Raw genomic sequence first — 25,761 nt, 5'->3', positions numbered from 1 at the left:
GATGACGTCATATCCGGCTTTTCGTGAAAGTTGAGGCGGCACTGTCACGCCCTCATTTTTCAACCAAATTGGTTGAAATTTTGGTCAAGTAATCTTCGACGAAGCCCGGACTTCGGTATTGCATTTCAGCTTGGTGGCTTAAAAATTAATTAATGACTTTGGTCATTAAAAATCTGAAAATTGTAAAAAAAAATAAAAATTTATAAAACGATCCAAATTTACGTTTATCTTATTCTCCATCATTTGCTGATTCCAAAAACATATAAATATGTTATATTTGGATTAAAAACAAGCTCTGAAAATTAAATATATAAAAATTATTATCAAAATTAAATTGTCGAAATCAATTTAAAAACACTTTCATCTTATTCCTTGTCGGTTCCTGATTCCAAAAACATATAGATATGATATGTTTGGATTAAAAACACGCTCAGAAAGTTAAAACAAAGAGAGGTACAGAAACGCGTGCTATCCTTCTTAGCGCAACTACTACCCCGCTCTTCTTGTCAATTTCACTGCCTTTGCCATGAGCGGTGGACTGACGATGCTACGAGTATACGGTCTTGCTGAAAAATGGCATTGCGTTCAGTTTCATTCTGTGAGTTCGACAGCTACTTGACTAAATATTGTATTTTCGCCTTACGCGACTTGTTCTTTTTCTGTTGCCTTTCTTGTAGTATCTTATTGTCTTTCTTGTATTCGTTGCTGTACTTCTGTTCTGTGATCTATATGTTTCGAACACCTTGATCAAACGAAATGAAAACTACAAAGATAAGAATAAATATAATGGCAAGAGTGGGTTCTTTTCAACGCACAGGTGCATATTACTACTACCTGACAGAACCACAGAAGACCTATCAGCAAACAATCCTGGATGTCAAAGTCAATGCTGACCAGCTGGACATTCCCTACAAGTTCGTGATAATTCCTCTTCCTTTTCCTCCTCTTCCTTCCTCTGTTTCTTCTTGTTCTTACGTGTTCTTGTTCTTGTAGTTCTTCATCTTCCTCTGTGACTGAAAATGTTTCACTCGAATCGTGTTTTCGATCTGAAAAATACTACGACTTCAACTTCTTTGTTCTTTATTTCAGTTTCAGATTCGATACCAAGGTTCCTACCAACAGATAACGAAAAATCTATGTGCACACACACTACTTATGTCCCTCTTTCCTTTCGAAGAACCCTTTGCATTTAACTTAATCGACCATCGGTCTGCTGATTAAAACTGAAATGTAGCGTCATCAATTAAGGCATGTTTTGTAATACGCTTCAGAAACTTTGATCGCCTTTCCATTCTCATCGACGCTAAATAATGTACCTTACGCAGTCTACCCAAGAACGGCTTAGAACAAACATACACGTCTATTTCAAAATCTGTAAATGTCCTGCGTGCAGATACATGCAGTATGACTCGTGGTGGTACTACAAAGGGTACAAAGATGGTGTCAAGACATGGGTGGCCAGACCTGACATCTTTCCTGATGGCTTCGTGTAAGTTCACATGCTGTTGATAAATACTTGGTGCAACATTTGTAGATGACATTCTGTGTAATGACATTCTGTGTACTCAGGTAATGAATACATTGTTTATGGTATTTTCTGAAACAGCCTTTGGCACATTTCTAGCCTTACTGCAGTATATTCTTAACAGATAGTTGTTCACGAAGACTTCGGGACATGGTGTATGAACATTTTTTAAACAGACAACTATTAACCCTCAGCACCTGTTGTTTATTGCACTATCTGATCTTCTGACCAGATCTTTGTACAAGAATCTGGGACTGCCCACTGTGGCTCACAACCGTTGGTGGGCCAACGACACAACATACGCCAAGGCCAATGGTGGTCAGTACAACTTTATCCTCGAGTCCAGCACTGGCAAGGCCGTTCCTAATGACCAGGTCAGTTATGGACACAAGAGATGATTTCAAGCACCGTTCCTGCCCATAGAAAATGTTGGTTTGAAGTTTTGGTTTTGAAATTCAAAGGTTACTGTTGAAAATCATACAGTGAATGCTAAATATAGCTTGTGAAGCCACTGACGTTTTATGCGAAGCTTTCACAGCTGAAGACATGTCATTGACACAGGTGTCATTTTAAAACTTAGCGCACGTAAGATCTGCTTTACATGATGGTTTACACGAGAAGTAAAGCGTTGAAGCTTAATGCAGTTTTCTACTTAATAAGATATTAAATGTGTTCTGCATATAGAATTGATATAATTAAATGAAGGACGGTTAAACACAACCCAGCCACATGGCAAAGGCTGGGTGTAATCTCAGAAATGATAAAGATGAATTTCAATAAAATCATAAATATATTGCTCCTCAAGGACAGAATGATATCTGAGGTACGGCTTACTGCTCATTCTGACTTTGTAACGTTTAAAACTAAGCTAGTTCTGGATAAGCGCGCTTCGATAAGAACTGCACTGAAATTGCCATAGGTTTTTTTCAACGCTATCTTTTTCGAATCGCAGACATTTTGGGATGATCTGATGCGCAATGCGTCGAATTGGGGTCTCATCACGTACGAACAGGACTGGCTAAACACCGAGTTTGACGGAGTGGAGGCGGTGCACAGTGACGTCACTCTTGGTGACACGTGGCTCACACAAATGGCGTCAGCAGCCGCTAAGAACAAGATGACCATACAATACTGCATGGCGGAAAGTCGTCACATCCTGCACGCGCTGCAGACTCCTGTTGTTACGCAAGTAAGGGTTGTGGCCTCATTTTGATGATGATAGTTACGTCGTGACGCGAGTAAGGATTAAAGGGTGATTGGGGTGATTTGCCATCATTATGGTAATTATGTTGTCAAGCAATATAGAACTCCAGTGATTATGACGTCAGTAGGAGCAATGCATAGTCTAGCGTTGAAGGTACTTTTGGGGAATCTGTCAATATTCCAGACCTGTTTACACTACACATTGAGCGTAGTAAACTACGAATTTGAATAATATACTACGCAACTACGCAAGTCTGTCGTTTTCTACGCAAACGGTATTTAAAAAAAAAAAAAAAAAATTCTTTTTTTTTTTCTTTTTCTTTTTCGTCTTTACACCTGTTCCTTGTCCCCTTGTGCTCTCACACCGCCCCGTCCCTGCACGCAAAGGGTATTGTTTCGGCTACGCATATCACAATCCGTAATTTTCTTCATCTCCGTTGACCGATCCATTTTCCAATCCATGTTTTCGGCCAGCAGTCGTTTGCTGCGTGCAGCGCGTAAAGCGCCCACGGGCGTTGCGTTGTAGCTTGTTAATGCCGAATAGGCTTCTCCAAGCAAATGCCGGGCACAACTGAAAGCGTTACTGCCAAACCATGCGGGCGTTTCGACACAATGGCTGAACGCAGAGCACACGAAAGTGAAGATGAGAACTGTGAAGAAAATGACTCCGAAAGGCCACCGACCAAAAAGAAAAAGACGAGCAATGCGCCGAACCAAGTCTTTCTGCCAAAATATCATCAGGACTACCCATGCCTTGTCTTCGCGGAAAGGAAAACATCATGCTCATTGCACTGTCTGCAATTCCCATTTTTCCGTCAGTCAATCAGTCATGTGGTAAAAAGTAGAAATCATTGTTCTTGTTGTTGTGATAGGTCGACGAGAAATTCTACACATTCAATTACAAAACTACACATTTGCCTCATTTTGCTCCCAGAAAATACACATGCAATGTTTTAGGGGTAAACAGGTCTGATATTCTCAACATTCAGCTTGAATGTGTCTATGCATCGTTAGAGAGAAAATAGAAAATTAAAAGAAACATGGGAACGGTTTTGATGCAGGTGGAAACAGGGTTCAGCGCCTGATACCAACGAGTATTTATCAATGTGTTAAGCTGTTTTATCAAATGCATCTAGACGTTCGTTAAAGTCAGTCTCCAACACAGTGAAGAATAGCCACTAGTCCGTCTACAAGACAGTTATTAGCCTGTGAGTGTTGAAATATGTTATGATGCAATAGAAATAATATAATTAGGGGAAAGTCGCTAAACCTGGAACAGTTAAGGAGAAACAGCCGTACCAGACACAAAAAATGGATATTGCAAAGCGTTCTTTATATTGTCACATACTAGACTATCAGTAAATAAACGAACAACATAAAATAAAATAAAAGTCACGCAACTCATCAGACTGATCATAATCAAAATGTCTGCATTTGTTCCAGTTTGGACGCATGGGTGTGTAAAGTGGAACACTGTGTTGTCAAACTCGGAACACATACAAACACACCCTGACTCTCTTTCTGACTCTCTTTCTAGCTCTGTCTGTGTCTCACACACACACATATACACCCACACACTCTCATTCACACACAAACAAGCACACATTGCCACACACACAAGATAAATAAATACGTCATAACATTTTGATTACGCCATTTTATGTAAATGTCTTTTTTTCAACATCATAATTATTTTGATTTTTACCAAGGAAATAACAAATCGGATAACAATTTAAGCCTTAAATGTAAAACAAAAAGATAAATAAGGGATAGGTCTAAAAAGGACTGAAAAACAAAACCTTAAAAAAAAGAGGAAAAAATAGGCAAAGAACCGATGTCGCAGACAATGTCCTTTGTCTTCTACTGTCAGCGCAGTCATCGTGTGATTACTGTGTGCACTTCTGGCACTATAACATATCCTCAGGGGAGTTGGTGCCACACATGAAGCAGTACCACGAAATTTCGCAGCTTCATTTGTACCCCTCTTATGTTGACAAATAGATATAAAAGGGCTACCTGCCCAGTTGACTAAATGTAAAAATCGTTACGCATAAAGTCTCAAAGCAAATAACTAAGAACAGATTTAAGAACTGATTTTGCAGACACACAAAAATTGCTAAGTACAGATTTCGAAGTCCTTTTGTCCGCTGCTGTCAGCGCAGTCCTCGTGTGCCCACTGTGTGCACCTCTGGCACTGTATCATGTTCTCAGAGGAGTTGGTGCCACACATGAAGCAGTACCAAGTGCTTTCCCCCGGGATAGAACGCATCGTCGAGAATGTTCTCCTTTTTTCCCTCTGATCAGAAGATATTCCACTCTTGCTTCTCTGAGCAGAAGATTTTGTAGCTTCACTCTTTCCTCTTTTCTGTTGACCTGCACGCCTTTTTGCAAGTGAAATCTCCAGCTTTTGCTTGTAAGGAGAAGATTGGTTTTTTTCGTGATGATCTCTTCGACGAGCTTGTGGTTGTGCGTTGCAGGACATCAGCAGCAGGTAAGCTTACATTTGCTGCTGACACCAAGCAATCATAATGACCAGAATCTCCATGTACAGTGTACAAAACAACGATGGGGGTGACGTTGGCAAATTTATTTCAGCTTCAAGAATGCTATTGATTAGTTCTTGTTCTATCTCTGGTGTTAATGTAGAAGGTCTTCCTGTGAACTTTACTTCTTTTGCAAATTTGTTTGTTTCCTTCTAAATGACAAACCCATATCTCCGTTTTTCACTGCCGACAAAGCGCAGCCCATTTCTTCTGGTAACCACCGCCGTTCGGGTCTCATAATACTGTCAAACAAATCAATCAATCATTCACTAAAACTTATAGAAAGGAAAAACACTACAAACCCGAAAAGAGAATTGAATACGTGAATAAAACAGCAGTGTTCTGTTTGTTGTTTGATGAGGGTAAGATGGAACAGAATGCGGCAAAGCTGGAACACTGTTCTATGTTTGCCTCTCTCATGTCGCATGGCACCTGCATGGATTTCGCGTTTTTCTGTTGGATACACGTGACGTTTCATATCTTTTTTTCCGTTCAAGTTATTGCAAATCTATGAAGGTTTATCACAGAAATCAACATTTTACGTGAACGTAGCCTATATAGATAAAGAGTAATAATACGAATTGTAGACGGTAGAAATAAGAAGAAGAAGGAAGAAAAGTTTTAAAAACGTACCATTTTTTTTGTTTTTCCGCGGTAGTCATTTTTGTTTTGCTGGAATAATATCAAGGAATGTCACTAGACATTTCTGCAAAGCAATTGTTCATGAATTATTCCCCGTTGATCGCATATTGAGGTGTTCTAAGTTGGTCGACTGTTCCGGGATTGGCGACTTTCCCTTAATCATTCAGTAGCAGCAAAAGAGCTTGACGGTTTTTTGTGTGGTTGCAGGCACGGGCAAGCGGCGATTACCACCCGGGCACGGACCAGTGGAAGATTGGCGTGTCCTCCATATTTTCCTACGCCATGAGAATCGCGCCCTTCAAAGACAACTTCTGGTCCACAACTGTTCAGCCTGACAACCCCTACAGTCAGTATATTTTAGTCCCTCTGTTGACAACTGTTCACCCCTACAGTCTGTGTTATTTAGTCCCTCTGTTGACAACTGTTCACCCCTACAGTCAGTCAGTGTTATTTTTTAGGTGCTTGAGTAGTTCTGTGATGGTAGTAGTTTTGTGCAATGTGACTCTAGGTTCAGGTGCTTGAGTAGATCTGTGATAGTCTGTTAATACTGTTGTTTTAAACTGTCTAACTGGCTAGATCATGATTATATAATTTTATGTGATGATCTGACTAAATGATAATAATTACGTGTACTACTTACTTTTAAATGGATTATAATTTTTAGGTATTGTTTTAGTATTCACTAATGTTGCATTGATATTACTGGCACCCCTTTTAAACTGATATGGTTTTTACCTTTACAAGGCGACGATGTGAATTTTTGATGTAGATATGTGGCTGGTTATGTGTGAGTATGTAAATAATTGTGTGTGTGTGTGTGTGTGTGTGTGTGTGTGTGTGTGTGTGTGTGTGAGTTGTGTCTGTGTGTGCATGACAGTGTAATGTACGTATGTATGCATGCATGGTGATGTGTGTCTGCATATGTGTCTGGTTGGTTTTTATTTTATTTTTACCGTGCCGTGCCAAGATGAAATCCTTTTGCAAAATTGGTGAATAAATATCTTGTATATTTTAGTCCCTCTGTTGACAACTGTTCACCCCTACAGTCAGTGTTATTTAGTCCCTCTGTTGACAACTGTTCACCCCTACAGTCAGTGTTATTTAGTCCCTCTGTTGACAACTGTTCACCCCTACAGTCAGTGTTATTTAGTCCCTCTGTTGACAACTGTTCACCCCTACAATCAGTGTTATTTAGACCCTCTGTTGACAACTGTTCACACCTACAATCAGTGTTATTTAGTCTAGCGAAGGAGTTGTGTAGGTTTTTTGTTTGAATGGTTTTTGTCAAACTTGGGGAAAGTCTACATGGTTTGAAGATCTGTTTTTATAAACAAAATAGGAGTATCTCATCACTCGTGCGAGTAGTATGGGTATGATCTGATGCGCAATGCGTTTATTTTATGTTGCTTGTGGTATGTATAAAGCTATGTTTACTTGTATCAGCGGTCGCCGGGTTTGCCGCTTGCGAATGTACGCAGTAGAATTGTACTATCGGAGCTAGCTAGTGCTGTTCGTGTCGTTGACAACAAGATTTATGAGGTAGGGATGCAGGGAAACTTTGTTAATCAAACAAAATGTGGCATATCTTCATCTGTTAATATTATTTTCTTGTACGGCTTGTTGTTCGCTGTTCAGAAAGACAGCACTGCTCAGATGTCTACATTTTTGTGTGACTAAAAACGGGTTATTGATTTGTGTGCCAGAACACGTGACGGAACCGAACACAGAGACCCAGGTGACAGTGGCAGTGCTGAGTACAGGCCCTGTGGGTCCCAGTGATCGTATTGGTTACAGCAACGTCTCGCTCATCATGAGGTCAGTCACAATGCAGATGGCACATCATTCAGATAACAGAGAGAGAGAGACAGAGAGAGAGAGAGAGACAGAGAGAGACAGACAGACAGACAGACAGACAGACAGAGACAGAGACAGGGAGACAGACAGCCAGAGGGAGAGCGAGAGATATTATGCCTGCCCATCTGTATGTGTCTATGTTTATAAGTTTGCGTACATCTTGTCTTCTATGTTTTTGTATTTTGTGTGTGTGTGTGTGTGTGTCATGTGTGTGTGTGTGTGTATGTGTCATGTGTGTGTGTGTGTGTGTGTGTGTGTGTGTGTGTGTGTGTGTGTGTGTGAGTCTGTCTGTCTGTCTGTCTGTCTGTGTATGTGTGTGTCCGTGTCTAGCTAAGTCTCCGTGTCTGCGTGTTCGACATACATTTGGTCAACTTAAAATAGAATATCAGTTGTACGTTATCACCTTATGTACTCAACAACAGAAAGAATGTCGCCGACCTTTCATTATTCTCCTCATATGACTTTCAATCAGACACAAAAAACGGCCAAGACTTCTTTTTCCTGTGGACATGACTGTCACGATCTGTTGTACTCTAGATGCTGTAACGCAGAAGGGCTTATTCTGAAACCATCGAAACCGGCCACGGCCATTGATGACCAAGTATACCAAGTAAGTATTGCCTCAATTGCCCTTGGTACGAAGAAATATGAATTCAGTTATTTAGAATTCAAATATTGAATACACCTTCTTTTAAGAAAACAACTGATGTTGTTAACCGACACAAGCTCTGCCAAGGACATGCATCTCGTTCGTGCTACAGGGGTGCCACTTTTCCGGTTTATTCCTGAACTCCGATTTGGGAGGAAAAAAAGTTCAAAATGTCATGTCCGCTTTGACTCTTGGAACTAGCTCTATGTTTCAACAGATTCATCAGTGCGTGTTCCTTTTTTTCACTGTCAGGTATAACAAAATATATAACCCTATATCACTCATGGCACTGTGAACATGTAGTTTGTGTTTTCACTAATTTAGTGTGATCAACTGCAATCCGTTGGAGTCCTGTTTCCTTGCGTTTCTTTCAGTCGAGACGACGAAGTACTTTGCATCAAAGTTAACTCAATCTAAATAACACGATGACTGTGGTTGAGATGAACAAACTTAAAAAACAAAATGATTCTGTACCGACCAATACAGGGAAAACACACACAAAAAAACAATGTCAAATTTTCTGAACGGTCAATGCGGGCTTCTACGGGACCACAAACAAACAAATACTAAGTTAACTGCATTTAATGGTAGCAACTTCTGCTTCGCAAACTTCCATTTTCAAGATGATCAACAATGTTTTGTGTTATCTGCTCCTTGCAACAGACAGCGCTGGGTTCCGATTACGACGGAGTAAACGGTGAGGTATGGACGACGTACAGTGAAGTGGGAGGTGAGAGGTTCGGCATCATCTTTGTTCCGGACATCACCGGACAGTTCTCCATCACACCTAGCAAGGCAGGATTCAACATGGTGAGTGTTGTGGTAAGGCCAAACAAAAATAGTTGTCATCATTTTCACGAGTTTTCATTCACAAACACCTGGGAAATAAATCTCATGTTCCCCATGCAATAAATCCCCGGTTACCATAGTTGCAGGAAGCAGGTTATACATGAATAATCAAAAGCAAACCCAATAGAAACGCTCGGGGATTCTTCGGCTCTTTTCATTGGCGTTTCCCCAGACCTAAACAGACGACACTGCTTTGAAAAGTTCTAAAGACGAACTGGCAAACTGGCAAAAGTAAACAAAAAACAAAACTACTTCATGAAAGGTCATAAATTCATCACAAACAAATGAAACCTAGCGATATGTTTTCTGTCTTCTTACAAAGTCATGGAGTGCGTGTATCTGTGTTTCGATACACAGACGTTCGGAGAAACACGAACGTCAAGTTCAACTTGAGTCAAACCAATTGACCCCTGACACACAAATTTTGACCCGTGCACAAGACGTCGTATCGATAAACGAAGCGCAAATAAGAAATAATAATAAAAGCAAAGAACATAGTAACAAGATATGCAAACATCTAACAAAGCCGAGCAAGCAGAATGACAGGTCTAATGAAAAACAAAGAGGCAATGAGTCGAAAACAAGATCGCAATTCTTTCCTTCGCTGCCCGACACAAATCTTCTGTGACCTCAGTTTGACCCAACGTAGCTTCCACATTCAATCACTAAGCTTATTATTTACAACTGAAAACCGAGGGGGTGGAATACTGAGAGGAACCTACAGAACTGTGCATCCTCAAACCTGATATTTATCCCAACATTTTATGAACTCAAAACACAGAAAGTTGCTTTCACACGCCAGCTTTGATTGTAACAACGTGCTGGGGCCCCAAACCATGCATCATCAAAACGGAACTCGTGTTTCAAAGCATGGCTCCCTGTGTTGATTTGGCACTTATTTTCTCACTACCAAAATGATGACAAAAACGATGTTTGGTGGTTTGTTGTCAGACCAGCTTTTTTGTCGGTCCTCGGGGGGCATATCGACTTTTGTTTCATATTTATTGACCAAAACAAATGTGTGTTTTTGAGAAATGAAACAAAAGTTCAAGGGTCGGCGGGAAAAAATAGGGTCGGTCGGGTTACCCTTAACCAACATTATAAGATGTTTGATGGGTTGTTGACAGACCAGCTTTTTTGTCGTCCGAGGGGGAGCATATCGTCTTTTGTTTCATATTTATTGACCAAGGCCGAAGGCCGCGGTCAATAAATATGAAACAAAAGTCGATATGCCCTCCGAGGACCGACAAAAAAAGCTTGTCTGACAACAACCCATCAAACATCGTTTTTGTCATCATTTTGGTAGCGCGAAAATAATTGCATCATCAACAGAGGGAGCCATGAGTTGAAACGCGAGTTTGGTTTTGAAAATACCGTTTTTGGGGCCCCACCACGCTGTTGCAATCACTGAAGGCAGGCGCGAGAGTGAAGGCGCTACAAGTACAAGTGAAAGCGAGTCAAGGAGATCTGTGTATTAATTTGATGACATGTTGAGACAAGTATGTCAGGTTTGAGGAAGAAAAGTTCTGTAGGTTCCGACTAAATGAATGGTGTGTGAATCCAGCAGTACGCGTCTTCGACTTTGGGCCGACAGCGGCGTTTCATTGCAAAGAATGACCTACATTTTGTATTTGCTTGCGATGGCCCGGGATTGCCCCGTTGTTTCGAAGAGCTGCTTGTTTGCGGCACTGTCTCGGTTCGTGACATCTCTTAAAGATACTGGACTTGTCAAATCCAGGTGCACGTAGCCCCTAGGGCTTTTAGTCATACCTCAGGCGTCTATCCCTTTGAATAAATACCATGTTTCATTGACTTCCATGCAAGGAGTCAAGAACTGCAATTTTTTTACGAATTAATTTCTAACTCGGACCCGCCGGTCCTTGGCCTATTTTTGGATCTAAATTTAGATCAGGTAGATCACCACATCATGCACAAAAAGACACGTCACTCGCAAACTATGTCAGACGTCATCATGAGTTTGTGTAAAACAAAATGGAGGCTGGGATCACTCAGTTGAATCGAACTCAGACCAAAGCCAAAAGAAGAAATCAAAACGCAATGATTCCCCGCCGACTACACCGTTTTGAACAAGGCAGAGGAGAGACGAAAAACTCGCTCGTGGACACAGCTATGATACGCGGCGGGGTTATTTCGGGGAGGAGCTTGCGCGATGGATTGAACTGAAGAAGAATTTTGTCATCAACAATCCCCATTTTGCTGGTCAAGTGAGTAGATCTACTTTTCATGCACTTCGTAAGAGATGGTTATCATTCTAATTCTGTTATGTGATAATAGTGTATTTTGGACGTGATTGTAAAAATAATTTCTGAACTTGGGGAGGGAGGGGGAAGGGAGAGTGCGATTTGTCGTGGAGCAGGAGTTCTATGTATCGCCGTGGTTCACTTTGTGTGTTTTCATTTCGTACTTTGTTTTTGCCAGACCACTGGCACTTGACAATAGAACAGAGGAGGTTGGGTACTGGTGGTGGGTAGAAATCACCTGCAGAATGTCGCTATAGATCATTTTAAAGCACGGGATAAGCCCAAACCCAGCACCCACCCACTCTGGTTCACGTCAAGTGCCTGTTGCGCCCTGACTAAACAAATTGTGGATTCTTGGTGCCTGGCGTTTGCTTTGATAACTGGGACTTTGCATAAGCTGTGATTTTGTTTGGTGTCGTTTATATAAGGGCCTATATAGTCATCATTGCTTGTGGTGTTGTGATTCCCAATTCACAAACTGTAAAAACAAAACAAAACATATATAACATATAATGCCATAATTATGCACCTTTGCACTTGTCTAGCTGTTTGACGACTCCTCTCGGATAAGCCAACTGTCTCTGGGCATTTTTGTCTGCTATGATACTACAGTATTTATAGAACTAATATGCATTGCAAATGAAATATTACAAACATAGCATGGATCGGTTCATCCTGAGATTTCTGTACTAGCTGTACTATGTACGCGTGTGTCTGCGTGTGTACCTGTGTGTGCATGTGTACACTGTACATGTGTGTGTGTGTGTGTGTGTGTGTGCCCTTGGTGTTTGTGGCTCTGTCTGTTAGGCCCTGTGGGTGTTGGTTGTGTTTTCATGAGGTTTTTAAATGATTATTTTATTGGACATAATAATAATAATAATATGCATTGTATTTTTGAAAGCATTGTACATTTTTTTAATTGCTCATTTTATTAATTTTTTTACATTTTGTGAATCAGCATTGAGGCTACGTTCATACTGCAACCGTGCCAAGCAGAACACAGGCAGGTGGTGCTTCTTCTCTTGATCTAAGCAGGTAGTTGTATGTTTATAAATTATATCTAGCAGTTAATAGTACACACAGAATAAAAATCCCCATGCATGGTCTCACATCCACACACAAAATCAGGAATGCATGCAAAAACCATGTTTGTTATACATGAAGTTCTTCTTCTTCAGCGTTCGACGTTATACATGAAGTGTATTTGTTATTTATGAAAAAGCCAAACAAAGTAATACTAGGTCAGTCAGTTGATAGTTTATATGATCTGTAAACGATGAAAAAAAGACAGTTGCAATCCATCTTATTGTGCAATTGAAGATTGATCGATTCCAAAACAGGTTATATATATATATATGGGGAAAACGTTGATTGTGAAGTTTCTTTGTTTTCTCGATACCTGGAGTATGAGACATATCAGCCGCAGAGCCTGAGAGGTACTTGGTTTAAAGATTTTGCCTTTTTAAAGTTCTCAGAATTCACTCGCGTAGAACTTTATTTTTCTTTAATGCAGTAAGCATTTTTTAAATCAAAGACAAAACTAGATGATGAAATCAAATACCTTTCAGGTTTGCAAGAATTTAAAATTTTGTGCATTTCTAATTTTAAGTTTTTGGTAAGTGAGGAGGTGCTTCTAAATCCCTTCTTGAAATGTGTTTACCACTTGTTTTTGTACACCCCCTAGCAAGAGTGGTGCAACCAAACACCTTCAAGTATGGAGATTTTTTGATTGTGTGCATTCTTCTTCTTGTCGTTCGCTGTTAGATCGTCAGTCCGGACTGCAGGGCGAAACGTGCTGTCCTCTCCAAGTCCTCTCTGGGGCCGTATAGCTTCTTTTGTAGCGCTGTCTCCTCTGGCCAGGTGGTGTCCCTCAGAGCACTGTGGTATGGACAATCCTGCAGGATGTGCTCTGCTGTCTGATTCTTGCCACACGGACATAGGGGGGAGGGAACTAGCTTCAGCTTTGTGGCCATATGATGGTTTAGTCTGTTATGTCCAGTGCGGAGTCTGAGTAGGACGACTTGTTCTTCACGTTGGAGCAGGTGGTAGTCATCTTTCTCCGCTCTGGTTTTCCTCTTGTTTTTGATGATTGTCTTTTTTTCCTTGTACTGCAGCTGGGACGTGAACTGTTATTGTGTGCATTCATTTAATTCCCTCCCCCCCCCCCCCCCCCCCCAAAAAAAAAAAATAAATAAATAAAAAATTGGTGTGCTATTTTTGTTAAGCCAGGAGAGGTTCAAATAGCACCTCTTGATGTGCTAAAATTTATTTTCATCTGGTTAGTTCCAAATACCTTCAAGTTTACAAGAATTTTAAATGTTTTGCAGCTCCAATTTAAAGTTTTTGTTTTTAAAGCAAGGAGATGCTTCTAAAACTCTTCTTCGGGTAGCTCAGGTGGTAGAGCACTGGACTTGTGATCGAGAGGTCGCTGGTTCGAATCCGGGCCGGGACGGACACGGGTCAACTTTATGTGCAGACCCAGAGACGGTATCCATCTCCCACCCCCGTGTCACCACAATGGCACGTTAAAGATCTTGGTCATTCTGCCATAAGTGCAGGTGGCTGAATACACCTAAACACGCAGACACCTGGGTAGCGCGACTCCGTTGCTGCTAGCTTTCCACTGGGAGGAAGCGACCCGAATTTCCCAGCGATGGGACAATAAAGTAATGAGAAAAAAAAAATGTGTATACCACTTGTTTTTGTAGACCCCCTAGCATGAGTGGTACAACCAAACATATTGTTAATTTATTTTATGCATTCATTTACCCCCCCCCCCCCCCCCAATAATATTTTTAAACAAACAAAATGGTGTGCTGTTTTCAGTTTTAAAGTCAGAATAGGCTCAAATAACACCTATTGCATTGCTAAAATTCATTTTCAGCTGGATACTTCCAAATACTGTACCTTCAAGTTCACAAGATTTTTTTACATTTTGTGCATCTCCAATTTTAAGTTTTAGTTTAAGCGAGGAGATGCTTCTAAAACCCTTCTTGAAATGTGTATACAACTTGTTTTTTGTAGACCCCCTAGCAAGAGTGGTGCAACCAAACACCTTCAAGTATGGAGGTTTTTGATTTTGTGCATTCTTACACATCCCCCACCCCCCCCCCCTTTTTAATTTTTGTGGTAGCTGTTTTCAGTTTTAAACCTGGGAGAGGCTCAAATAGCCCCTCTTGAATTACTCAAATTCATTTTCAGCTGGTCAGTTACAAATCTATATTGTGCATCTCTTAAAAAAACACTTGTTTGTTATAAGATTTAGTCAGGAGAGGCCACCTAAACCCTCCCTATAAAGTATAATACTAAAATTCATTTTCGGCTGGGGGGCACTGCCACCCTAGACCCCCCAACAAGGGCGCTGCCACTGCACCCCGCTGGAGCCTTAGCGGCCCCTGGACCCCGGCCTTCCAAAATGTTTAGTCCTGGCAAAATGTTGGGCTCACACCCATGCTGAATGCGTTTGCGAGTTACTCAGATGTATCGTTTTCTTGTCTCATTATCCGCTTAAACGGCTGCAAAAACTGCCTTTTATGCCTGCCGAGAGCCTATGGACACTTACACCGTTTAAGCATGCCATAGCGTCCATGTTTTCACGAGAAGGAGTGTGCCTTTAATCTCTTTTGCAGCACAGAGCTAATATTCCTCAGCACGACAGCCTCTTGGCTTTCCAACCTTTTCTTTGTATTTGTGTCCTTTGTTGCCACACACGTTTTGGGTCTTGAACCTTCTGTGAAGATGTGTTGACATCAGCAGCCGATGGCCCAAAATCGGGTAATCCGCCTAGGATAGGGTCGTCATCCAAAACTGGTTCTTGGTTAAGGTTGTTCAGGGTTGTGTTGGGAAGGCCCCAGAGGCTCCGTGCCCCCCTCCCCCCCCTTTTTGTTTTCATGGTTGTTGTGGTAATCCAGATCAACTTTGAGAACTTATCTTCTTTGTTTTCAAATGTGTCATCCTGAAACATACATAGAGGAACATGTTCAAACGATTTCAAAAACAATGTAAACATGCAAATAAACTTGTGTGTGTGTGTGTGTGTGTGTGTGTGTGTGTGTGTGTGTGTGTGTTTTGCAGGTGCTTCACACACACAGGCCGAAGGGGAAGTCATAACAGCAGACTTGTGGCTGTTTCCTAACTGCGTGGGTGTCTTAGACGAGACGACCCGTGACACTTAGAGCTTCAAGAACAGTTGATAAAATTTGTGTTTGTTTTGTTAAAATAACATGTTTTTACTTCTTTTACTTTCATAATTATATAGTATTACAATAACAGCAAACAAAAACGACTGTGTTGAATGTATCTTTAACAAAAAATAGAATAAAGAAAAAAAAGAAAGCACAGTAAACAGTCACACAGCCCATATTTAGCCCATTTCAAAATTATATATAAAAAAAATACTCTACATCTCTTTTCTTATTAATTATGTAATATTACCGCACACAAAAAGTCCGGTTTTCTGCATAATTTATAATCGTGTAATAGAAGGGGAAAAAATAGGAACAACAATTAAATTATCCTTATCTTTCTAAAGTCTATTTGCTTTTTTATTCCGTTATTTTTCTTGCCATCATTGACGCTCATTATCATTGTGTGATGTTTGACATGGATGTGAATTTAAGGAACAGTGATACAAACGTTCAACATTCACACCTAATAAATCAAAATACACTGAACATTCCCCCTGCCAGATATCTTCCAGACTTGCACAATGCAACTGTGCCTGAGGTTGTTGGTAATGAGTATTTTCCCCACAACCAAGTGAGTGAGTGTGATTGCATTATGCCTAATGGGTGGCGATGCCCACATGGTCACAATGGTACAAACCACACGGAACACATGGTTCAAACCACAGCTCCAGATAGGTTCGATATGTGATAGGAGAGTGTTTTGATTACTTGAATCAATTCTGCTGGTGCAGTCACCTGGCAATGGAGCCACTTAACGGAATGATGATGGACTGAAAAGAAGGTTTTACACATACCTTGTTTACATGGTGTACAGTAAGCTCACTTGATTTTAAATGTCTGGTATATGACCCCCCCCCCCCCCCCAACACACACACCCAAGGCCCAAGCATACATCAATCTCCACTCCCACCAATATTGATCTATTTTTATTGTTGGATCTGTAAATTAAACAGGTTTTTGAAGCTACAGCATACAGGCTGGTGTAAAGCTTACCCGATTTGTGGCTGAAGGTTGTTTCTTGATGACAGGCAGAAGAAATAAATGCTCTTGCAAGTACTTTCACTTTGGAGTGTAGATGTCATCTGTCCCTGTCGAGTCCCTTATTACGAAGGATTGTTGTTTGTCTTGATGGCATTAACTGGAGGAAATAAAAGCAGCAAAGCAAAATTAGTATTTCATTTGTCATCTCTCTCCCTCTTTCTCTGTGCATGCGTGTGGCTGTGTGTGTGTGTGTGTGTGTGTGTGTCGGTATGTGCGTGTGTGTGTCTCACAGTATGCATGTGCGGGTCACAGTGTGTGTGCGTGTGCGGTTTTTTTTTAGTTGGCAATGAGTGCTTGTGTGTTATTGTTTGGTAATTTCAAGGCAAGAGAGCCTTCTTATGCGAATACCCCAGTGACTGAGTCAGCCACTATTTGCTTTGTGTTCGTGACTAAGCTAAATAAGAGCATAAAGATGACTGAATGCTACAGTCATGCAAAATGATCGTTGCTACTGCGTTTTGTTTTTCTCTATCATTTCAACTACGCAATTTACGGCAGGGTAATCAACACATCACTAGACTGTTTTCTTTACTCCCAATTAACTGACAGCATTTTCCCAAACAGATGACACATTGATTATGATAGAAGTTGCCAGATAATTTTACACTGTAAAACTAAAAGAGGCAATGTGCCAAGAGGTATGTTTTGAACGAAGAACTAGAGTTCGGCTAAGGCAGATTTGAGACCGGAACAGGAGAGAAATGTAGATCTACATACTTGCCTTCAAGACAAAAGCGTACAGCAAGGAAAGCATAGAGACAGAGACAGAGACAGACAAACCATCTTTGATACAGATACAATACATGAATGCAAACAAATCTAGATCCAGACGCTTACCTTTCATTTCACCCCACGTCTGCTGCATGGACAGTATGAACAGGTCCCGATGTTGCTGGTTTTTGTAGTTTTTACTTCCATGGTTCCATAGATTCCAACTCCTCGCCAAGATTCAGGTTGATGAAATATTTCGGTTCCGAATCGGCAAGTGTTGATGCTGAACTGACCGCCATTTGTAAAGTGGGTGTCGACTGAAGTGCGCTCAGGGGCTGGAACTGGAAGTTCCTTGATCCGTTCGGAATAGATCCTGCTGTATTTCAAACGGATGGGCCGAGACGGGTGCTATCAAGCTTGTGAGACGTACGGTTCGCATGCTACACGGTCGGTTTGTGGTCAGTTTCGGGCGGTCCGTCTCAAACGTGCTGGCGAATCTGATCGTGTATCTTGGCATCAAAGCAGACGACGCTTACGTCACGAATCTGTGCGTACACCACGTAATAACTAGGTTAATTTATGCACTCGCGTGAACAAGAAACTGTCGAGCTTCACAGATGTCGTCGTTGGGTAGTTTTGGGTTTGTTTTACTACCATAGGTGGATTTTTGAACTGTAAATGCACTCAGCTGCAACAAAAACGCAAAACGAAGGCTGTGAGCTGCACTGTGCCTTTAACAGATATGTGGATTAAACGTGCGACGAATCGAGAGCAAGGAATAGCAGAAAGCAAAGATGAGTGAGTCGCTTTTCTCTTGTTTTCCCTCTTACCTGTGAGCCGATGAACCCCCGAGCGTTTCTATTGGGTTTGGTTTTGAATATCCATGTAACCTGCTTTCTGTAACTATGGTAACTGGGCATTTATTCCCCGGGGAACATGACATTTATTTCCCAGATGCTTGTGAATGAAAACTCGTGAAAATGATGACAAATACTTTTGTTTGGCCTAATAGACGAACTCCGGCATAAAGTCTGTCGGGTTTTGATTGGTTGTGAATTAGTAATTACTGACTTTTCTTGAGGCAACCTGTCCACACGGTGCTCCTTGTCAACGTGTTTCAGACACACCCCTCGCTAGTGACTGGCCTATAACGTCACGGGAGAACATTTGACATCATTAAAAGCAAGAGTATTCACTCTTTCACAGCCCATACACATCCGACCGAATCATTTCCGAACATTGTCTATTCTTTTGTGAATTTTAGTTCTTTAAGGGCAAATGTGATCTTTGTTGGATTTTTATCAGACAGAACTATACTCTGTTGCTGTTATTATCTATCTAAATACTCTGTTGTTATGACTATCTGTCTATCGTTATCAGAGCAGCTTGTTTGCTGAATGAGTACATGTGGTAATGTATATGTTCTGCGCGAACTTAGAATCCGGTTTCATTCTAGAATGGACCGGGTCCAGGTTGGAATTCTAACCCTGCGCAAGTACAGGGGTGCCATTCTAGAATGAAACCCTTGAATAAAGGGGGCCGTAATGTTTGTAGGTAAGACAGAGTTGTCTTCCCTTGAATTATCTCCACCTGCACCTTCCCTTTGATAAAATGGGGCTGATTTGTCTACCCCTGAAAAAAATCCTTTGGCGATCTTGCGATGTAATGTCATGTCAAGAAAGTTGACACTCCTGAGTACGCAAAAAACAAAGGCAGACCATAGCAAGGGGGACAACCAGGGCGGTAATGTTTGCAGGGCAGTTGTTTTTGTGATGAGAGCCGGTTGCGGCCGCTTGCAATGTCAGCGCTGTCTCCCTCTCGGAAATGTCCGGTTTTTTGACAATTTTTTTGACAGACAGACAGACAGACGGTCAGACCGACTAACCGACAGACAGACCAACAGAAGGACAGAGTGAGTTATAGAGCTGTTGTCACAGGTTTAAAAAAAAGTTGACATTATATCTTCACAATTCAGAAGACCAACTTCATGTATATGAATAAGATTAAAAGTTACAAGCGAGATCGGCAAAACACTGTCAGTCCGGAAATTTCCGTTCGTAGCGATCAGTGCTGAGTGTCTCTCAAAATCGTAATCACTTTCAGAACATCACAATCCCAATTCACGATGTCTTTGAGTAAAGTGTAAAAAACCCGAGAAAAAAAACCCAACCAAACACACAAAAAACAAAAACAAACAGAAAATCCACATTTGTGGCTTTGGCTGTGTGATAGTCTAACTGAAATGACTATTCCAACTTGGACCCAAATTCCAACCTTGCGCACGGCCGATTCTAGAATGGACCAGCAACAAGGGTTTCATTCTAGAATGGCACCCCTGTACTTGCGCAGGGTTAGAATTCCAACCTGGACCCGGTCCATTCTAGAATGAAACCGGATTCTAAGTTCGCGCAGAACACATATATTAAGTGTCTCTTTCTTTGGTACCACGGAGTGGAAGACTGAGCGGTTTTAACCTTTAAAATGCTGACGTGAAAGTTGCCTTCTAACACATTTTTACACGATCACGGCGTATACACTAGTGTAACCGTGTGCCCTGCTCGCCAGCGACAAATGTAACCGTGCGCCAATCTACTTTCCTCTTTCGTACTGAACTCAAACACTAAAGCAGACGACACAAGTAATATTAACCAGGTTCTTTTATTCCATACGATGAAATGGGGAAAATGTGGGATAACGGGGGTTTATCTTCAAATACAACTTTCACTGTATAGGACTAAACAACTTAAAAAAACACACAATATTCTCACTCTTCATTCTAAAGCTACATTCTTCCCCTAAAGATACCCTTTAAAACACACCAAATCCTTTCCCCAAACTACACTCTACTCTAAATCCTCACTCTCAACTTTAATCCAAAAAAACCCACAATGAGACTCTAATTTAAAACAAACGAAATCTAAAAAAAACAACCTAAAAAACAATTCTTTAAAAAAAACCAAATCTACAAAAACTCTAACAAAATCTGACCAAAATCTCTCCACTAAATCTAACTACTCTTCACTAACAAAACCTAGTCTATAAAAACAAATCTACGCCCCACTAAAAAAGAAAAGACCTAACTAAACCCCGTCGCACACTCGGCCATCCTGCAAACACAGAATGCACGCCGTAAGCATACGTAAACAAATCAACAATTTCAACTACCACAAACGAACTCGTTGAACAACAAAACACATCATTCATACCAAATAACATGCCTACAATACCGTTTTCTCAAACGACGGTCTTCTAAAGCATTCACACACAAAAATCTTCCCAACCATTCCAACTCACAAAACAATCTACTTAAACATTCAAATAAATCCTCCCCCCAAGCAGCATACTATTCTTTTCACCGCCTACCCATTTACAGAAAGAAAATTGTTTTAACCTACCAGCAAAAGAATCCTCACATCCCGGAAAGATTTCCGGCCGTGACAGACATGTCACACAACGGCATTGAAAACACGCCGCACCAAATACACGTCTTCTTCCCTCAAAGATTCCAAGCAAAAGCACAGTTTTAGCGTTCACATCCTGTGCGCCGGTGTCACAAGATTAACCCATTCAACTCGAGGGGTGTCAGGCAGCCCCACTTTCTTTAGTTAGTGCCTAACGTCACCTTCAACTATTCAACTTTACATCGCGGCGGAGGGAAAAAGGGAGATGGAACAAAGCCACCTGTCAATTGTTTCTTGTTCACAAAAACATTAATCACAAAATTTACTCCAGAGGCTTGTACCAAAAAAACAATCGTTTTACCTATGCAAATTTTAGAATCGGCTATTCCGCGAGACCAATTCAATAGAAATAAAACTCAGTCTCGGAAACCTTAATGAATCCCCGATAGTATAGAGGTACCACGAGTTCACACGGATGCACAAAAGTGCATGTGTACCGTAACTGTCGTTCCCAAGCTCACATCCTCCCCAACTTAGACTGTCGTCTCCTGGCGACATGCCAGAATCAGAAAAATTCAAAAAAAATATTTAACCTCCCAAAAACATAATATTCTCCATCCTCAAATCATTTCAAAAACTTTCACACAAAAACAATCATCAACTGACTAATACAATATTTCTCTAAAATTAAATGTTCTGAAATACACATTTCACATAATCCTTCCTGTGCCAATAATCCTATCTCCTGTCAACATCCAACTCACACAAGTTGACAAAAAATCACAACTCATCTTTAACAGAGGCAGTTCCATGGTTCACTTTACAAAGAATTATGTTCACCACTTGCCAGATAACCAATAATGATAATCTTTACGACTTATCAAATATTTTATCTCTCTTGAGCATACATCAGAACAAAATGTTGACAATCTTTACGATTTATCAAAGCATCTGATCTCTCTTGAGCATACATCAGAACAAAATACTGACAACCTTTACGATTTATCAATGCATGTCCCCTCTTTGTATCCCAACTGTACTTGGCAACACAATCTTCTAATCAACTAACAAAATGACCACTTGCCAAGGCAATGAAAAAACTGGAAGTCCTTAAAACTCACCCAGAATATCAAACCTTTAGTTAAAAATCAGCAATAACCTAATGTCACTCATCACAATTAAACCATTCAACAGGAGTATTCATAGGCAACCATACAATCCTTCAGAATCTATTTCAAAAATCCACTAATATTAATTCTAATAAACAAAACCAGTGTACACACTGTCTTCAAACAAAGACATCAATAAGCACCAGAACTCAAAAATTCTAAAAAACACCACCAAGAAAATAGCGAGCGCAGAGGAGACAGTAAAAGTGAGAGCGGAGAAAACAGTAAAGACAAACCAAATGATAGCAGAGAGCAAAAAGGTAGAAAAAGGTAATCTAATTCCTTACAGGTAGCATACTTTGCTCCTGAGGCGTACGAGGCTGGAGACGCCATACTCAAACCAAAGAATCCCTAAAAAGTGCAGCCAAGAGAATTAGAAAGTGGGAGCGGAGAAGACAGTAAAGACAAACCAAACGATAGCAGAGAGCAAAAAGGAAGAAAAAGGTTATCTAATCCCTTACAGGTAGCATACTTTGCTCCTGAGGCGTACGAGGCTGGAGACGCCATGCTCAAACCAAAGAATCCCTAAAAAAAGTGCAGCCAAGAGAATTAGAAAGTGGGAGCAGAGAAGACAGTAAAGACAAACCAAACGATAGCAGAGAGCAAAAAGGAAGAAAAAGGTCATCTAATCCCTTACAGGTAGCATACTTTGCTCCTGAGGCGTACGAGGCTGGAGACGCCATTACTCAAACAAATTAAAATGTGTGCGCGTAGACAATCGGCTAGAGACAACATAAAACCCGTCAAATACCACCACCTCTGGGCGTCCTTGTGGTAAACTGATACAAGTTGAATGCGTCCCAGGCACCCTGTCTACAGTATATGAAGTTTACTATGATATATATCCTTCTCTTCTTCACCATCACTCTCCTTCCTTCCTTCACAATCCTTCCTTCCTTCCTTCACAATCCTTCCTTCCTTCCTTCACTATCCTTCCTTCCTTCACAATCCTTCCTTCCTTCCTTCACCATCCTTTTCCCTTCCAATATGTATGATATGACGGTATTTCAACATTATGTTGTTCACCATGTTTCGATCCTTGAAACAAATCAACCGGCAAGCGCAATACTCACGCCCCAAGCACACGGCTTGCAACAAAAACCACACTAACACCCATACATACAACCACAAGTGTTAGTAATCACATCACATCCATGTAGCATAATCAAACATACAACTACACATGTCCGTCATAATATCAAATCAACATAATCGAACACACTCTTCCGGGGCTGGTCCACTCCCCAACTCTGTCTCTTTGCACGGTGTGCAAACAGTCTTTCACAAACGTCCGAAGAAATGTTAATCGTTGAAGTCCTTCTGTGGACTAACAGAGTAAAAAGAAATGTTAATCACTGTAATCCTTTCTTCCCCGGATTAACAAACTAAATGGCAATGTTGACAACAAAGCCACATCCGTCGACGTCACGCCCGGACTCCCTCCAACTTCTCACACGCCCGTCTCCTCAACACCAGCCCGCGTCCGGACTGCATGCCTGCCATCCTCTCCCTGTGCGACGGGGTCCCCTAACCTACTCTAATCCTAGCCCTAACAGTAACACCCCCTACCCACCCTTGCTCCGCAGCGCCAAATGTAACCGTGTGCCCTGCTCGCCAGCGACAAATGTAACCGTGTGCCAATCTACTTTCCTCTTTCGTACTGAACTCAAACACTAAAGCAGACGACACAAGTTATATTAACCAGGTTCTTTTATTCCATACGATGAAATGGGGAAAATGTGGGATAACGGGGGTTTATCTTCAAATACAACTTTCACTGTATAGGACTAAACAACTTTAAAAAAAACAATATTCTCACTCTTCATTCTAAAACTACATTCTTCCCCTAAAGATACCCTTTAAAACACACCAAATCCTTTCCCCAAACTACACTCTACTCTAAATCCTCACTCTCAACTTTAATCCAAAAAAAACCCACAATGAGACTCTAATTTAAAACAAACGAAATCTAAAAAAAACAACCTAAAAAACAATTCTTTTAAAAAAAACCAAATCTACAAAAACTCTAACAAAATCTGACCAAAATCTCTCCACTAAATCTAACTACTCTTCACTAACAAAACCTAGTCTATAAAAACAAATCTACGCCCCACTAAAAAAGAAAAGACCTAACTAAACCCCGTCGCACACTCGGCCATCCTGCAAACACAGAATGCACGCCGTAAGCATACGTAAACAAATCAACAATTTCAACTACCACAAACGAACTCGTTGAACAACAAAACACATCATTCATACCAAATAACATGCCTACAATACCGTTTTCTCAAATGACGGTCTTCTAAAGCATTCACACACAAAAATCTTCCCAACCATTCCAACTCACAAAACAATCTACTTAAACATTCAAATAAATCCTCCCCCCAAGCAGCATACTATTCTTTTCACCGCCTACCCATTTACAGAAAGAAAATTGTTTTAACCTACCAGCAAAAGAATCCTCACATCCCGGAAAGATTTCCGGCCGTGACAGACATGTCACACAACGGCATTGAAAACACGCCGCACCAAATACACGTCTTCTTCCCTCAAAGATTCCAAGCAAAAGCACAGTTTTAGCGTTCACATCCTGTGCGCCGGTGTCACAAGATTAACCCATTCAACTCGAGGGGTGTCAGGCAGCCCCACTTTCTTTAGTTAGTGCCTAACGTCACCTTCAACTATTCAACTTTACATCGCGGCGGAGGGAAAAAGGGAGATGGAACAAAGCCACCTGTCAATTGTTTCTTGTTCACAAAAACATTAATCACAAAATGTACTCCAGAGGCTTGTACCAAAAAAACAATCGTTTTACCTATAGATGCAAATTTTAGAATCGGCTATTCCGCGAGACCAATTCAATAGAAATAAAACTCAGTCTCGGAAACCTTAATGAATCCCCGATAGTATAGAGGTACCACGAGTTCACACGGATGCACAAAAGTGCATGTGTACCGTAACTGTCGTTCCCAAGCTCACACTAGCAACTTACGCACACAGTTACACAAACACTAAGTGACAAACGTGTGTAAAGTCTTCATCCTCTTCCACCTTTCATTTTGATATGTTTATAGCTGCAGGTGAGAGAATTCAGGCTGTATTTTCTTAATGCGTGTATGAAATATTTCAGACCAAGAATCAGCTAGCGGTGTTTGAGGCGCACGACACGAGAACCATGGCCAAGTTCAGTGATGATCAACCTCTCCACATTTCTGGCTGTGTCCCCAGTACACCCTGCATTTACCACGCCACCCCTCTGCTCTCTCAAAAGTAAGTGGGCCTACATAGGGCCTATCAGTGATCGGGCTTATTTTTGTCTGTTGTAACACTGGGTCACCTGAGAAAAAAAGAAAATGGAAATGTAACCGATAATTCACTAGATATTTTGATTAGCGGCTCGAACGCTGAACCCACTAATTTCAAATGTGTGAGAAACTGAGGAGTTGGGAGTTCACTGTGAGCATATTGTCACGATTGAGCAACTTTGAATAAAACGTTCTGTCTGAATGATTTGAATCGCAAATTTGTTCTCTATAGATATAACGAAAGTCTCAGATATGGTCATAGTTATGTAGCATTTTCGAATAACTCCTTGACGGTGAGTTAAAACAACTACGATAAAGGGAATGTCCTTTTGCGTTTTCAAGGTCGCAGTTGCCAAACTACTGTTCACAAAGGCTGAGCGCAAGTAGACAATCTTTAAAAGTCAGCTTGGTATGCATACAT

General features: G+C 41.0%; 2 protein-coding genes and 2 long non-coding RNA genes across 4 annotated transcripts in view; 2 read left to right on the top strand and 2 right to left on the bottom strand.

Moving 5' to 3' along the window:
• LOC138965092 (uncharacterized) overlaps positions 1–25,761 on the bottom strand; it is a 305,948-nt gene that overhangs the window by 213,891 nt on the left and 66,296 nt on the right. The window lies entirely within an intron of this gene.
• LOC138965056 (uncharacterized) overlaps positions 1–25,761 on the top strand; it is a 30,634-nt gene that overhangs the window by 4,042 nt on the left and 831 nt on the right. The window contains exons 6-14 of the mRNA XM_070337181.1: positions 818–914; positions 1,394–1,489; positions 1,758–1,899; positions 2,478–2,714; positions 6,121–6,259; positions 7,617–7,728; positions 8,305–8,377; positions 9,080–9,226; positions 25,166–25,305. Of these exons, the coding sequence (XP_070193282.1) occupies positions 818–914; positions 1,394–1,489; positions 1,758–1,899; positions 2,478–2,714; positions 6,121–6,259; positions 7,617–7,728; positions 8,305–8,377; positions 9,080–9,226; positions 25,166–25,305 (1,183 nt within the window). The remainder of the gene's footprint in view (positions 1–817; positions 915–1,393; positions 1,490–1,757; positions 1,900–2,477; positions 2,715–6,120; positions 6,260–7,616; positions 7,729–8,304; positions 8,378–9,079; positions 9,227–25,165; positions 25,306–25,761) is intronic.
• On the top strand, positions 11,361–16,775 carry LOC138965055 (uncharacterized). The gene is made up of 3 exons (XR_011455278.1): positions 11,361–11,490; positions 12,485–12,561; positions 15,601–16,775. It is a non-coding gene; the product is annotated as an uncharacterized lncRNA (long non-coding RNA).
• LOC138965054 (uncharacterized) lies at positions 11,490–17,896 on the bottom strand. The gene is made up of 4 exons (XR_011455277.1): positions 17,592–17,896; positions 16,707–16,851; positions 14,582–15,481; positions 11,490–13,232 (listed from the first exon to the last, which is right to left on the bottom strand). It is a non-coding gene; the product is annotated as an uncharacterized lncRNA (long non-coding RNA).

The sequence above is a fragment of the Littorina saxatilis genome, linkage group LG4 (assembly GCF_037325665.1).
Source record: "Littorina saxatilis isolate snail1 linkage group LG4, US_GU_Lsax_2.0, whole genome shotgun sequence".
Classification (NCBI taxonomy): domain Eukaryota; kingdom Metazoa; phylum Mollusca; class Gastropoda; order Littorinimorpha; family Littorinidae; genus Littorina; species Littorina saxatilis.
Note: the sequence above shows the minus strand (reverse complement) of the source record. Positions and strands in the feature narration are given on the sequence as shown.